The sequence below is a fragment of the Globicephala melas genome, chromosome 13, assembly GCF_963455315.2.
Source record: "Globicephala melas chromosome 13, mGloMel1.2, whole genome shotgun sequence".
In the NCBI taxonomy this organism is placed as follows: Eukaryota; Metazoa; Chordata; class Mammalia; order Artiodactyla; family Delphinidae; genus Globicephala; species Globicephala melas.
Genome location: NC_083326.1, coordinates 17,761,536 through 17,777,634, shown reverse-complemented (window position 1 = coordinate 17,777,634; position 16,099 = coordinate 17,761,536). Strand labels below are relative to the sequence as shown.

The 16,099-nt window shown below is 40.0% G+C and overlaps 1 protein-coding gene and 1 non-coding gene across 2 annotated transcripts in view; both read left to right on the top strand.

Moving 5' to 3' along the window:
- VPS4B (vacuolar protein sorting 4 homolog B) overlaps window positions 1-1,869 on the top strand; it is a 31,572-nt gene extending 29,703 nt beyond the window's left edge. The window contains exon 11 of the mRNA XM_030868124.2: window positions 392-1,869. Within this exon, the coding sequence (XP_030723984.1) occupies window positions 392-493 (102 nt within the window). The 3' untranslated portion in view covers window positions 494-1,869. The remainder of the gene's footprint in view (window positions 1-391) is intronic.
- Window positions 1,870-5,254: 3,385 nt separating this feature from the next.
- LOC115859397 (small nucleolar RNA SNORA70) lies at window positions 5,255-5,386 on the top strand. The gene has a single exon (XR_004042050.1). It is a non-coding gene; the product is annotated as a small nucleolar RNA SNORA70 (small nucleolar RNA).
- Window positions 5,387-16,099: the final 10,713 nt, after the last annotated feature.

Genomic DNA, 16,099 nt, shown 5'->3' with positions numbered 1-16,099 from the left:
AAGTATAAGTGAATGACTGCATTCCTTTTGAGTTGCACTTGGACAACTGCTCTCTTGTTTAAGAATAAACAGATACGGCCAGAAAAGCGATCGGGGACTTAATTCTGGAGGCCTTGATCATCAGGCTAAGAGGACTGTACTTCCTCAGGGTGCTGAGGAGCCTTTGAAAGTTGTGATCGTGACAAGGCAAGCAACTGAAAGTTTATAAGCAAAGGAATAACTTGGTCAAAGATGTCCTTCAGGAAAACAAGAGAGTTTATCGTCAGTAGTTTATGGCACGATGCAGATTTTCACATTTAACCTTAGGCAAAAGTTAGGAATGTTGATAATGAAATGTTTTTTATTCCGTTAAATCTATTACTAATACTCCCCCACTTCTTTTTCCTGACAGTCGGATATGTTACGGTCACTATCTAGCACAAAGCCCACAGTCAATGAGCACGACTTGTTGAAATTAAAGAAGTTTACAGAAGATTTTGGCCAAGAAGGCTAGACCAAAGACAACAAGGAAGACGTTTACCACGTGTGTTCTCTCCTTCATAGGTATTTTTGCCTTTCTAGGATGGCAGTCAGATTATTTCCGGTAAAACGCTTTTACTGCAGGAAAATAGAGATCTCACTTCAGCATTCATTTAAGTTTTATATGTACTTTTGCTCCATTACCAATTAAATCCTCCTGTTAACAAAAATTATAAAATAATGGGTTATAAGCAAATGAGTGACATAAATAGCAAAAACATAGAAATTACCTAGTAAAAAGAAGATTAAAATTGATTGAGATACAAATATTTTAAATTTTTATAAATAGTGGTCTTTGCAAAGAGCATTCATTTTTTTTTTAACTAAAATGAAGTGGGGCTTATTTCATATTTTGAAAAAAAACTTAAGCATCATTCTTGTCAATGTAAAATTTATTTACTTTATTACAAAAATTAAAAATGATTTACTCTCAGGGATGGGCAGTAAAACAGCAAAGAGCACTGATTGGGTTTGAAAGGTTTTGAATTGTGTTCTAGCCAAGGCTTTTACTGGTTTTTTGATAGGTTGACTTTTTTCTCCTTGTAGATTTAAATAATTTCTGTAAAAGCAGCAAGCTTTTTTATATTTAACTAAGTAATACCTTTTACTGTGCAATCTCAAGAGAAAGACTCTCTAAATTAGGCATTGTCTCTACCTTGAAGAAGAAAATTGTCTATTTCAGTGTCTTTTTGTAGCAAGATTGACCAAAACAGGGGGTTAATAAACGTGTACCTTTTAAATAATTCTGCCGTGGAATACTGTAATGGGAGCCTTTGCTAAAAGGGACAGCCTCCCTTTGGATTATGGGAAGTTTCTTGTGTGTGATGGGGGCGGTGTGTGTGTACATATATATAAATTTTTTTTAATATTAAAGGTTAGCTAGAGTCTTGTCTTTTACCTTTTAAGTTCAAGGAACAGCTCGTCCTGGCCACACGTATGTTATCAGTGTAATGTTTCATGAAGCTTTAGAAATGAGCTGATGTCTCCTTAAATAATAAAATACAAACATGATATTGTATTATTTTAATATCTTCAAATAAATAATCTGAGGGTGTGTGTTACATACTTGAGCACCAACACTAAGTTGTGCCTTGTACATTTGCATTGGCTCTACATGCAAAGGGTTATTAAGTCAGCTAGAATGAGGTAGATTCCTTAATTTACTATAAAGTTCTGCCTTGAAAATGCTATAGGATAACTTGCATTTTAAAGTATATTTGCACATTTTACATATTGTGCTATATGGTTGCCTTTGGGTTTTCTGTACAGGTTGTTTTCGTTGATATTAAACGGAAGTCGTAGGCCTGAAATGTGCTGTTCTTACGTGAAGTAAATTGATACAACCTACTATTGGCTATATTCTGTGTGTGCTTCTTTATTTTGGAATCTTCTGTATAGGAGAAAATATTATCTAAATTGATTAGATACAAAGAAATCATTAAAAATTATTAATTAAGGATGTATGCATGAAAATTCTATTTTTCAGTAACTACTGTGTGAGAGTTGGGAATTAACTTGGCACACCAACACTGAGTTCTTTGCGGACGTCTTACGAGACATTTTACTTTATCCACCTCAGAATCATACGGTATTGCTATTAATCATATCATTAGGATAATTAACATAACTATATTAGTATAACTAATAGCTGAAATCCAGATGTTTTTGTGAATCCAAAATTTGTTTTGAGGAAGTATTTTACTTAAATTGGCCAAGTAGTGTGTAAGTCCAGTGTTGATGATGAGTGGATACTTTATCACTCAGTTCTTACACGTGCTCTGAGAACCGTGCCTCAGTGTCCATGTCACTTCTAGCCATAGCTCCATTTTCCACATTTCTGCTTTTAAAACTGTTTCTAGAATCTAATAATTTTAGACTTATTTTAGAATGGTAGAGCATAGGTCATTTCCATGTGTTCTTTATGGGCAGATAAATACTCAAGAGGAAACAATGTTCGGGCTCTGTCTGGACCTTGGCCATTCTGATTTTGGGTAGATGTTTTCTGAGCCGCCAAGTAAACCCTACTTGAGCAACTCAGTGAGCTAGCTATTCCCTGGATGTTTAGGAACACTTTTTGATCTCAGTCTGAGAACTCTATAGAGACCTTAATTATAAAAGTATTTCAGTAGAAAATTGGTTTTTGAGCTTACTGTCATCAACATGCAGAAAGCCAGAATGAGTGTATTTGATTACTAATGTGAAGTATCATTTAGCCACTTGCAGCTGCACAGGTGGGAAATGGAGGCACACCTCCCCAGCAGAGTGCTGGGAATGTCGCCCGGCTTTGTGAGCTCCCACAGGTACCGGGTGCTCTCCTGCCTCCTTTCTTCTTTCCTCTGCTAGTCCAAATCCCGTGATTTCCATTAAGACCTAGCTCATGACCCATCTAATCTCTTCCAGGAAGAATTCCTAGACTACCCCATCCAACCTTTGGATTTCTTTAGCACCGAGTTGTGACTATCTTAAGATGTTTCTCCAAGTGTCAAGCACACTCTGTTAATTTTGTTTAGATCGTTTAGATTGTAAGCTCTTCAAAGAGTTATGTTTTTTCCTTTGCATTAACATAGTTCTAGACACTGTTTATTAGGTACTTAATCAAGACTTGAAAAAATTAAGGGAGTTATATCCATATTTTATCTACTTCCTAGATTGTCTGTGAGACTTTTAATAAAATAGGTAATTTGAAGTTGCTTTGTTCCTGCTGGTCTAGTGAAGCTGTACATTTTCGTTCCTGGGAACTGCAGTCAGAGGTGAGCCAGAGCTGGCTCACACTGGCTCACAAGAACCATTGTTACACACTGCTGCCCACCTCTGCAGGCACCTCTCTGGCAGCTTGAAACCTGCCGTGGTGGAAGTGATTTACACCACAGAAACCAGCAAGTTTCCGTTTACATGCTGCAATGCAAAGCAAGGACTGTAGCTCAGAATTGAAAAATTAATATTTACCACATTTACAGGACTAAAGGGAAAAAGTTATCTTCATAGAGTCATAAAAAGCATTTGATAAAATCCAGCACCCGTTTGGGATTTTTTTTTTAACTCAAAGTAGGAATTGAAGAGAGCTTCTGAATTTAATAAAGAGCATCCACTAAAGAAACAAAAAAATTCTAACAAACATCATAGTTAATTGTGAATTATTGAAAACTTTAACTCCCCAGAGATCAGGAAGAAGACAAAGGTGCCTGCTGTCACCACTCCTTTTCAGTTTTGTGCAGGAGATTCTAGCCAGTGTTAAAAAGGAAGAAACAAAATTGTTATTCTCAGGTGACATGATTGTGTATGTAGAAAATCCAAATTAATAAACTTAGAAAAAGAATCTGAATTTAAGAAGATTACAGGATACAGGCTAATACATAAAAATAATTGTATTTTTATATTCTAGCAACAATTAGAAATTGAAATTAAAACAGTACTGATTAAAAAAAAAACAATCCTGATTGCAGTAACATCAGAAAGCATCAGATACCTTCACATAAATCTGAAAGATGTGTAAGACCTCAGCATAGAAAATTATGAAACATTACCACAAGAAACTAAAGAAGACCTGAATAAATGGAGTGGTGGGACCCATTCATGAGTTGGAAGACTCTTAAGAAAAATATCATTTCTGGGACTTCCCTGGTAGTCCAGTGGTTAAGACTCCGTGTTTCCACTGCCAGGGGTCTGGGTTCAGTCCCTGGTTGGGGAACTAAGGTCCCACAGGCCATAAATAAATAAGTAATTTTTAAAATATATATATATCATTTCTAACCAAATTGATTCTAGATTTAATGCAATCCCAAACCCACATCTGGGTGATACAGATACATGTATGTATATATGTATGTCTCTGGAAACAAAAATAGGTGCTTAATAAACAGATTATTGATGATTGAAAAGAAATCTTTTATAGTGTGAATTCGTTTTTTATAACAGTATATTTCTCCCAGCTGTATCTTTCTGTACATTCATCATAACCATTCATCCAGATATCTGTACATATACATAGAAAGATATCTGGAATTACATTCACCTTACGTTCATTATGTTATTTATGGGTAGTGAGATTTGGCTTGATTTTTTTCCTTTCTTCACCTCCTTCAGGTCCTTTAAGTTTATTTTCAGATTCCACTGAGACCTTCCCTGGTCATCCTACTTAAAGTGGCAATTCGTCGTGACTCTCCTTGTACCCCAATCCCTGCTTTATTTTCCTCTGTAGCACTTATCATCGTCCAACATACTATATAATTTACTACTTTTCTTATTTGTAATTTTTCCTCCTAACATGTATATTCCATGAAGGCTGGGATTTTCTTGTCTATTTTATTGTCTCCTGTACCTTCAGTGTCTGGAACAGTATTGGTGCCTGACAGGTGCTCAATAAATACTTATTGAGTGAATGAGTCTTTGTATTTTTTCTAAGTCTGAATACTTTACAATGAGCATGTATAGTTTTTGCCTCTCTCCCTGTTACCCTGCAATTTTTATTTCTTTTACAAGAGAAGAAAATTAGGAATGAAGACAAATACATCAAGAAATTAACAGTGGCTAAATCTGCGTGATAGAAATATGGATACTTATTTTTCTCTTTGTTTTTATCTTTAAACACTTTAATTTCCAAAAATGAAAGTAAAAGTTTTTAAGTAAGAATTGCAGTCGGCTTGACTGACTGATCACAGGCATTTGTCTCCTCTGGAACTCTATGAAATAACAGAAGAGGCTTTAAGAAGAGAAAGAGAAGAAAAAAGGAAAGCGTTTGCAGCCAATTCAGCCGACTGTGCTCCTTTCCCCATGGGCGCCCAGCGTGCAGTAGCTGCAAACAGCCTCCTCGGTAGTGTGTGCAGCCTGCTGCCTGTACAGGTTACCCTAAGATACCTTGAAGACAGCCCTTTCCAGCCCATTCATGACTGGTATGCTGTCCCCAACCTAGGCTCCAGACAGGTATGCACGGGGCCTTTGGAAAGCCCGAGGGCACAGGGGCCAGGGTCCACATTGGCCAAGTCATAATGTGCGTCCGCACCAACCTGCAGAACAAGGAGCATGGAGGCCCTCCAAGGGGCCAAGTTCAAGTTCCCTGGCCACCAGAAGATCCACATCTCCAAGAAGCAGGGATGTACTAAGGTTCATGTGGGTGGATTTGAAAATATGGTGGCCGAAAAGCAGCTCATGACCCCGGAAGACTGTGTGGTCGAACACAGCCCTAGTCGTGGCCCTGGACACATGGCGGGCCCTGCGCTCCTGAGCGCCTTGGCGCCGTGCCCTCCTTACTCCTGTCTGCCAGTAAATCCTATTTCCCTGTTAAAAAGAAGAACAAAAGATATTCATCAAACAAATGTTCTTTGGAGGAATGTTCATCTAAATCACCTCCCTGGTTTTGGGACTGGCCCTGGCTTCCTGCTGTAGGAACCAAAGTGGGGAGATGCTACTTTTCTTCATTAGGTGGCAGATGTCACGTGGGCCCTTGACTAGCCTTGGTTTATCAGGTGCTGCCACCCAGGTCCTTCAATCTTGAGCACCACAAAGATGGCAGGACGTTAAAAACAGGATCGCAGCAGCATCAATAGCATCTGACTGGATGGTAAACGGCTAATTACGTTATTGTCTATGGTCTCATGGAATGAAGTGTCCAGTGAGGACAAGACATCGGGGAACTACTTTGCAGCTGCTGTACAACAAAATGAAGGCGTGAGAACTTCAAGGACTGCTAATTGGAAACCCAGGGCTTCTCCATGACTGTGCTAAAAGAAACATTTGTTGTATTCAGAGTACTAAAGTAATCAAAAGCAAAACTCAGTATTTGATCCTGCAGGTTGCCAGATTATATCAGTGGAATTCACAGGTTCACCAAGATTATTTTATGTGAACGTAAGGAAATTTAGTAGAGTGGGATCCATACTATCGAAATATGTATATTTGTGAGAGCTTGGAGGATTCTGAGTATCTCGAGAACTATGTGTGGGAATGGATTATGTCGGTGATTAGCCAAGAAAAGCGTCTGATTTCAGATACGATTGAATCTATCAGTATGGGTTCAGTCAACACAGATTCTGAATTTAGAATTTTCGTTTGAGCAGCCAAGAGTGATTTTAATTGTTTGCTTTACTGGTTGAAGGAACTGAACTTGACAGTCGACCACTCTGAACTCCAGTTAAGGTGATGTGAAAGAAAGAACCTAATATCTAGGAGGAGAAATGCTGGAGTGGATTTATCACATGAGAATCACTCACAAAGCCAGAAGTTCCTGGAGAAGACCCAGAACCCAGCCCCTTGACCAAAGGCACTGATAGATGAAAGGAAGGCATTTCAGAGTGTTTTTTTGGGTCCTTGATTTCATTGGAGCTGGAAACGATCTTTTGGTTGCAGAAGCCAAGTAGCGGCAATTAGCCAGCACAAGCCAGGTGGACTTGGTCACCACATTAGGCTGCAGGGCTGGCGTGATAACCGGGTGCTCTTTCCTGCAGAGATCTTGACCAGTGATTCAAGGTTGGCAGGGTCCTTAGGGTCTTTACTAAGGGCTGCTGTGTTGGTATAACCAAAAAGCTGGTAAGCAGAGGTCTTCCCATCATGATGGAGCACCCCACTCAATTTCCAGACCACAATCCGGTCATAGACTCTACACCACTGAAAGAAGTGGAGACTGTATTGTTGAGGAAGGATCCTACAGGAACATCTCAGGTGCACTGGGAGCTTCCCTTCAGCTTTCCCAAAGGGTCTGACGCTGCTTAAGGCTACCGTGAAATAAAGAAAGGGAATACTCACAGGATTATTGGACACTGGCTCTGAACTAATATTCTTTGTTTTTTGTGGTTTTTTTTTTTTTGATGTGCCATGCAGCATGTGGGATCTTAGTTCCCCGACCAGGGATCGAACCCACGCCCCCTGCATTGGAAGCACGGAGTCTTAACCACTGGACCGCCAGGGAAGTTCCTGAGCTAATATTCTTTACCAGAGAATCAGAAAGTCATTGTGGTCCACTATTCAAGAGAGCATCTATGGGAGGCAAGTGATAAGTGGGGTGGAGTTTTGACTGGAGTCTGCACCACAGCAGGCCCAGTGGAACTCTGCACAAGTATCCTCAGCAGTGGTCAGAGTCACCACAGCAGTTCCCTGGCCCCAGGAGTGAAGGTTAATGGGAAAAGAAGGGCCCCTGGAACTCCCCCCTCCTGAAAAAGCAGTAAAGCAGTATTTACAAACCTAGGAGAAATAACACCAATTCGTGCCACTATTCAGAACATGGAAGATGCTGTGTGGTGTTATCTACCAGGGACCCATTTAACTCCTCAGAATGGCAGTGCAGAAAAGTGAGTTTTAGAGAGTATCAGGGCCTACATATTTATGTTCTTCTGTTTGCCTAATATTTCATTAAGATACATCTGAGATCGTTGAGTATTGAAAGAGGTGTGTTAAAAAGGATATAGACAGGAATTCCCTGGTGATCCACTGGTTAGGACTCCGCACTTCCACTGCTGAGGGCCCAGGTTCAATCCGTGGTGGGGAGCTAAGATCCCACAAGCTGCGCGGGGCGGCCAAGAAAATAATAAAAAAAATTAAATATAAAAAAAAATAAAAGTTAAATCCTTTTTTTAACATTTTTATTGGAGTATAAATTGCTTTACAATGGTGTATTACTTTCTGCTTTATAACAAAGTGAATCAGCTATACATATATCCCCATATCTTAAATCCTTTTTAAAAAATGGATGCAGACATTATATAAGCTTAATCTTAAAAAATGGGTAGTAATGCAAGGTTTCAAAAATTGATGAAGAAATAGTGGTTTTAAAATATTAAAAGTTTCAAATGTAACCAATAAAAGAATTCTAAATGGTGATATTTACTATCAAAAATTGGGAGAGAGAAGAGAAGGGTTAATGTAAGTGAGCTAAGGGCTCATCTATCCAGTAGGAAACAGAATCATGTCTAAGGTCAATAAATCAAGATAACCAAGACAAAAACAGTTGCAGGATAAAAAAAATTATAAATTATTATCTAAACTATGCAAGATAGATGCATGAAGAAAAAACAAAGTAGAAGTACGGCAGAAATCTAGTTTCACTGAGAACTTTGTGTGTATTTGAGTCTGAGCCTCCAGTGTTCCTGCCCTCAAGAAACTTACAGTCCAGGGAATTCCTTGGCAGTCCAGGGGTTAGGACTCCCCGCTTCCACTTCAGGGGGCCTGGGTTCGATCCCCGGTCGGGGAACTAAGATCCCACATGCCACATGGCGCAGCCAGAAAAGAAAAAAAATGAAACAGTCCAGTTAACAGGATAGACAGATGAATACACTGCAACACTTGGAGTTCAGTGAGCGATACATAGGGTGCCATGTGACTATGGAGGAGAGACAGCTAAAGAAGACCAGAGGAAAAGAATTGGAGAGAACGTGATTTATCATCCTTGGAGGTAAATATTACATCAACTTTTTATTCTGAAACTAATAACTAATGGGAAAGAGTAAGCATTTACCCTCATTTTTAGAAGGCACAGTACAGTTAGTTTATACCTAGTCAATGAGGGAAAGCTGGCGTTCTCCCCTCTCCCCCTGCTCACTCACTCTCTCTCTCTCTCAATAAAACAAGCCAGCTAATGAATGTAGAGAGAATAACAGATTTTAAACTAGCCTCTGGCAACCCCAATGACATAGTCGATCCAGGCAAGGATCACCGATGATGCTAAAACTATTGAATGAAAGAATATTTACATGAGATCTGTTTCCTATAAGACAAATCATTCAAAATCACAGTGCCTTAAAACACCGTCTATTATTTCTCATGACTGCAGTTTAGCAGAGCTCCCTGGAGAGGGCTTGCCTCTGCTGCACGTGGTGTTTGGCGGGAGCGGCTTGACCAGGGCGCAGGGATCCAGATGGCTCCACTCACGTCTGATGCCTCCAGCTGTGCTGGCTGGGCCTCTCCCCTTCATGCGGTCCCTCATCATTCAGAGTCTACCCTGAGTTCCTTTACTTGGTGGCTTAATCCCGAGAGGGCAGAAGGAGCTTCAAGGCCTCTTAAAGCCTAGGTCCAGAAATAAAGAAATACCTCTTGGGCTTCCCTGGTGGCGCAGTGGTTGAGAGTCCGCCTGCCGGTGCAGGGGACGCGGGTTCGTGCCCTGGTCCGGGAAGATCCCACATGCCGCGGAGTGGCTGGGCCCGTGAGCCATGGCCGCTGAGCCTGCGCGTCCAGAGCCTGTGCTCCACAACAGGAGAGGCCACAACAGTGAGAGGCCCGCATACCAAAAAAAAAAAAAAAAAAAGAAAGAAATACCTCTTCTATCACATTATATTGGTCAAACCAAGTTACAAGGCCAATCCAGCTTCAAGGGATGAGAAATAGATTCTACCTCTTGTCGGGGGTAGAGGAATTGCAAATAGGAATGGGAGGGGTTGGTGGTGGCAATCTACCAACATTTCCAAGTGTCCCTCCCAGAGTACTTGCTCATTGCAGAGGGGAACATGATCTTTACCAGGAGATATACGGTTGTCACCACCTTACCCAAGAAATCAAATTGAGCGTGGGCAACCTGACTGCACTGCCTGGTGGGATGCAATACCAAATACACTTAGGAAGTGTTCCTACCAAAAATATGTAATCTGAATCCAGTCAAACCATAGACCTAACTGCTGGTTACAGAAAATTCAGGGGAGAGGGAAATAAATAACATCATGAGGAACCAATCAGTCCAAAGAGAATGTGGAACATCTGCTAGACAACTGGCCTCGTCTCTCCAAAAAGTCAATGTCGTTAAACAAAAAATAAATACGATTAAAAGGTCGAAGGACTTTTCCTGGATTAAAAGAAACTGAAGACACATAACCCAATAACTTAATGCAATATGAGAACCTTCATTTGGATCCTGATTTGAGGAAAAAACAGCTGTAAAAAAAACAGTTTGGATATAATTGAAGAAATATGAATACAAACTAGATATCAGATAATACGGAATTGCTATTGTCTTGGGTGTGATAATGGTATTGTGGTTATTGTGGGTGTTTCTGGGGCCCTTATTTCCAGGTGATACGTCCTGAATTATGGACATACAGGGATGAGAGACAAGAGTCCCATGATGTCTGCAACTTACTTTGAAATTGCACATACATTCACAGCCCCACAAAAAGCAAATGTGACTAAGTAAATAACTAGGACTGAAGGATTAAAGATCATTTCTGGAGGAGATGAAATTTAAGAGCCAACTTTAAAAACATGTAGTGGTAGAATCCATCACTGACTGATCTTGATATTTCCCAAGCACTTAACACAGACCCACGAATTATCTATGAACAAGGTCATGGAACTGTGCTTATTGTATACAAGTGATCACCATTCTGGCTGAAATGACAAAGCATTTGAATGTAGGTATTCTTGATATGGGAATAGTTGTATCTTGGAAAGTTGCCAAAACTCTTAAGACTTATATCCTATTTTCCCGAAGACTTCTATAAAATTGTCAGTGGATTCTTAAAAGAATTATTTACGGCCTAAGACATCATACGTTGCAATTAAGTACACGAAAGCCTTTTAATGTTGCAACGTATGATGTCTTAGGCCGTAAATAATTCCTTTAAGAATCCACTGACAATTTTATAGAAGCCTTTAAACATTCCATATTAAAAAGTGATTACAAAGTATCAAAGGAACCCTAGGTTATGAAATAAAAACTTTAAAACTGAAAATGGAAGAAATTGGTAGCAGCCACATGAAAGTGGGAAGGGCGATGATAAAAATGGTTAACAACGGGTATATTGTGGGCAGAGCCCTGGCCAAGCCGTTAATCTCCAAGACGATATGTCTAGAATCTAAATAAAAGTACACACACACACACACACACACACACACACACACACACACCCTTTCCTCTAAGAGGCAGAACATTAGTTCTCACAGATTCCTTCTGCTATAGGTTTGGCTACAAAGTAGAGAAAACACGTTGACAAATTTTCCTGTTACTTTAGGGGATGTTGAAATTATGGGAACTCGCTAATGGCGCGTCTAAATTTCCGTTCACAAACTCCAGTAGACTAAAATATCATATTTCTACATTATCATTAAATCAAACCTAAATCTGCTGTGCTGTCAGGAAAATCACTGTTAGTCTTTATTAGACCTCTTCCTCCAAGGCTTGTACTAAAGTCCAAAAGGCTTACACATTGCTCAGAACAGGAGATAAATCCCCAGTCCAACAGTGTTGCTGACATTTTTATTATTCAAGTCCATAGACGTCCCTCTGCTATCCCCTTCCGCACCAGTGACGCAGAAGAGAATCTTCGCTGAAGCTGAAAATCTTAGTGCCACGCCCTGTTTGAAGTTTGGCCACTGGGGGGAGCCTTTCACTCCAACCCTCAGATGTGAGGTGAAAAATCTGTCCCCGTTCCTGCCGGTAGCCTGCAAAATCTTCTTTTTCTCCCGTTGCTCTCAAAGGTATTTCACTTAATCTCTTTAGTGACATGAGAGATTAGGATTTGTTGGTAGGGGGAGCCAGAAGAAAGGAAAATATTGTACAGGAGATTATGTTTTTGCCTGTTTACAAAATACAAAGAAAGCCCGCTATCTTCGAACAACAAGGGAAGAGAAAATAGAAAAAAATTATCTTAATAACCCTGCCACATATTGTGAGGTCATCCCAAGAAGGCGTCCTGAGGAAAGTCTAGAGCTAAGAACAACTCTCTCTGAGTTGTAGAATTACTAATTAAACATTTTTTCTTTATTTTCTAAGTTTTATGAAGTGAGCATTTTTTTTATTGTGGTAAAATATACATAACATAAAATTTACCATTTTTTAGTATTTTTAGGTGTACAATTCAGTGGCATTAAGTACATTCACAATGTTGCAGAACCATCAACACTGTTTCCAGAACTTTCCACCCAGACTCTCTGCCCATTAAATAATAACTCCCCATTCTCTCCTCCCTCCAGCCCCTAATAACCACTATTCTATTTTCTTTCTCTGTGAATTTGCCTATTCTAAGTATCTCGTATAAACGGAATCTACAACATTTGCCCTTTAGTATCTAGCTTATTAATGCAGCATGTATTAAAACATAACCTTCAAATAGCTTTGGTAAACATTATCCCTTATGAGCTGCATTGTTGGTAACTCAACCTATAATACATTAGATAAGTTAACAAGAAAGAAGAAAGCTCATTTCTCACGATAAAAATGCTACCTAGTGTGATTATAGGCATGTAATGTGAGTCACTGCTATTTCACTCAATTTTGTTATCAAAGCAAACTAATAGAAAGCTGCCAGTGTAATAGTGTTTCAGTTACGTTACTTCTGTCACCAGTTATAACTCCACAACTCAGTGGTTCAAAACAACGGCAACCATTTCTTTTGCTCATGAATCTGCCATACGGATAGGGCTCCATGCATTGTCACTGGGGGACGGAGGATGCACTTTGAAAATGGCTTATTCACATGGCTGTCAAGTTGGCGTCAGCTACCGGCTGGGAGTCAACTGGACTGTGGGCCGGAGGCCTCAGTTCTTGTTTACATGGACCTATCCACAGACTGCTTGAGTTTACTCAAGGACAATGGATCAAATGCAAGGGCTACTGTCCCAAGAAAACCAGGGAGAAGCTACATGGCCTTTTCAAAGCTATAATTATAAGGCCCGCATTGTCACCTCTGCCACAGTCCATTGGTCAAGGTGGTCGCAAAGGCCCACGCAGGTTCCAGGGAAGGGGACATAGACCCCACCACTCAGTGGAATGAGCATCAAGGTCACATTATAAAAGAACATACGGATTGGAGATATCATGGCAGCCATCTTTGGAAAATATAGTTTGTTGCAAAAATAATTCTCTATATTAACCCCTTTTATGCACACTTTCTTTTTTAAAATAATTTTAATAGATTTATTTATTTTTATTTATTTATTTTTGGCCGCGTTGGGTCTTCGTTGCTGGTCGCAGGCTTTCTCTAGTTGTAGTGAGCAGGGGCTACTCTTCCATGCGGTGCATGTACTTCTCATTGTTGCGGAGCATGGACTCTAGGCACACGGGCTTCAGTAGTTGTGGCTCACGGGCTCTAGAGCCCAGGCTCAGCAGTCGTGGCGCACGGGCTTTGTTGATCCGTGGCATGTGGGGTCTTCCTTGACCAGGGCTCGAACCCGTGTCCCCTGCATTGGCAGGCAGATTCTCAACCCAGGGAAGTCCCTATGCATACTTTCTATGAACAGCCTATACAGTTGTGTCATTCTTTTTCTCTATGTTTGTTCAGATAATATTTATTTAATGTATTTTTAAGTCTGTTGACTTTAATAGTAAATCGTTAAAGGTTATATTTTGCATGTCTTTGTTTTGGTTTGTTTTCATTTCATTTTTCTAACTGGTTTGCAACGGAAAGGAAATAAAAAAGGAACCTGGACATTCAACACAATTTGAGAAGCACTGCTCTCAACTAAGAGTGAAAAGGGCAGTACTGCCTGATGGTTGCCAGTCGGTCCTGCATAACGGGAATTCTCGGGACTCGGAAACAGCACTTGCTGTGGAAGGCAGCAGAGAACGTAATCCTCATCTGTAAAGAGTGGTAGTGTTATTTTCCCTCTGCCTCTTTAAATAACCTCTCATTAGGATAGTTTGTAGTATAGTTGTTTGCCTCTATAATTAGACCTTACTTAGCCCCATATCTGCTTCCTTTGATAGGATCTGTTAATCCTTCACCATAAGCAACGATAAAATTTATATACTTCTTCCTACCCAACTCACCTGATTTGAGTCAATAATATATTTCTTAATGTTTACATTTATAGTGGTAAATATTTATACTTCTATTACTTGATTTGTCTATTTTAACCAGTATATTTGGAAGTCAGGCATAAATGAGGCAATTAGTAAAGTCACCCTACCTTCCACATGTTTCCTCCTTCCCCTCCCAAAACATGTTTCTTTTATTATTTCTACATTTTTAAGGTGTATAACATTTATATACCATCTTTACCCTAGACCCTACATTTGTTTTAGACTTCGTTCTACAGTTAAACGTATTCATTTGCCAAATTCTCAAAAGACAGTCCTTTTACTATACTTTTCTCAGTCATCTTTTGACCAGTTGAAGTTCCTGCTATAAGCTGAATGTTTGTCTCCCAGACTCATGTGTTAAATCCTAAGGCCCAACATGATGGTGTTTGAAGGTGGGGTCTTTGAGAGGTGATTTTGGCCTCATGAACGGGATAAGGGCCCTCACTGAAGACACCCTAGAGAGCGCCCTTCCCCCTTCCTCCAGGTGAGGACACGGTGAAAAGACACATCTGTGAATCAGGAAGTGAGCTCTTATCAAGCACTCAATCTGCCAGTGCCTTGATCTTGGACTTGCCAACTTCTAGAAATGTGAGAACTAGATTTCTGTTTTTATAAGCCACCCAGTCTATGGTATTCTGTTATAGCTGCCCAAACAGACTAAGATAATAGCCTTCATACTTTTCTCAAGAAGCACTCATGGGAAAAATATTTCCTTAATGATTACATGTTCAACGGGTGAAATACAGATTAGCTGGATAGAAAACATTCCTTCCTTGAGGATCTTATAGATGTATCAGTGTTCTCTCATGTTCAGTGTCACTGTGGAGAAATCTGAAACTAGCCTGATTTCCTTTTTAAACAAATGACCTGATTTTTTTTTTTTTCCTGATTGACCAAAGTCTTCATTCTTTTAAATCCAATGTTTCTTTTCTATAGTTCTACATTTAAGTTCATGATCCCTTCTGTATTAGGGCTCTCCAGAGAAACAGAACAGATAGAAGATATGTATATACATGTACATGTATATAAAATATAAGAAGTTGGCTCCCGTGCTTATGGAGGCTGGCAAATCCCAAGATCTGCAGGGTGAGTTGGCAAGCTGGAGACCTAAGAAGAGCCAGTGTTTCAGCTCAAGTCCAAAGGCAAGAAAAATAGGCAATGTTCCAGTTCAAAGGTCATCAGACAGGAATAATGATCTCTTCCTTGGGGGAGAGTCAGCCTTTTGGTTCTATCTAGGCCTTTAACGGATTGGATGAGACCCACCCCCATTGGGGAGGGCCATCTGCTTTACTCAGTTTACTGATTTAAATGTTTGTCTCATTAAATACACTCTCCCAGAAGTTCCCAGAATAACTTTTGACCAAACATCTGGGCACCTGGTGGTCCAATCAAGCCAGCACATAAAACTAACCATCACACCACCTGAGTTAATTTTTGCAGAAGGTGTAAAGTTGAGGTCGAGTTTCCTTTCTTTGTCGATGGATGTCCAATTTTCCCAGCACCATTCCTTTTTTTTTTTAAACATCTTTATTGGAGTATAATTGCTTTACATTGTTGTGTTAGTTGCTGCTGTATAACAAAGTGAATCGGCTATACATATACATATATCCCCATATCTCCTCCCTCTTGCGTCTCCCTCCCACCCTCCCTATCCCACCTCTCTAGGTGGTCACAAAACACCGAGCTGATCTCCCTGCCAGCACTATTTCTTGAAAAGGCTACCTTTCCTCCATCAAACTGCTTTTGCACCTTTGTCACAAACCAGTTGGGTGTATTAGTGTGGCTTCCATTGACCTCTGTATATCCCCCTCTGTCAATACCACACTGTCTTTATTACTGTAGCTAAATAATAAGTCTTGAAGTCAG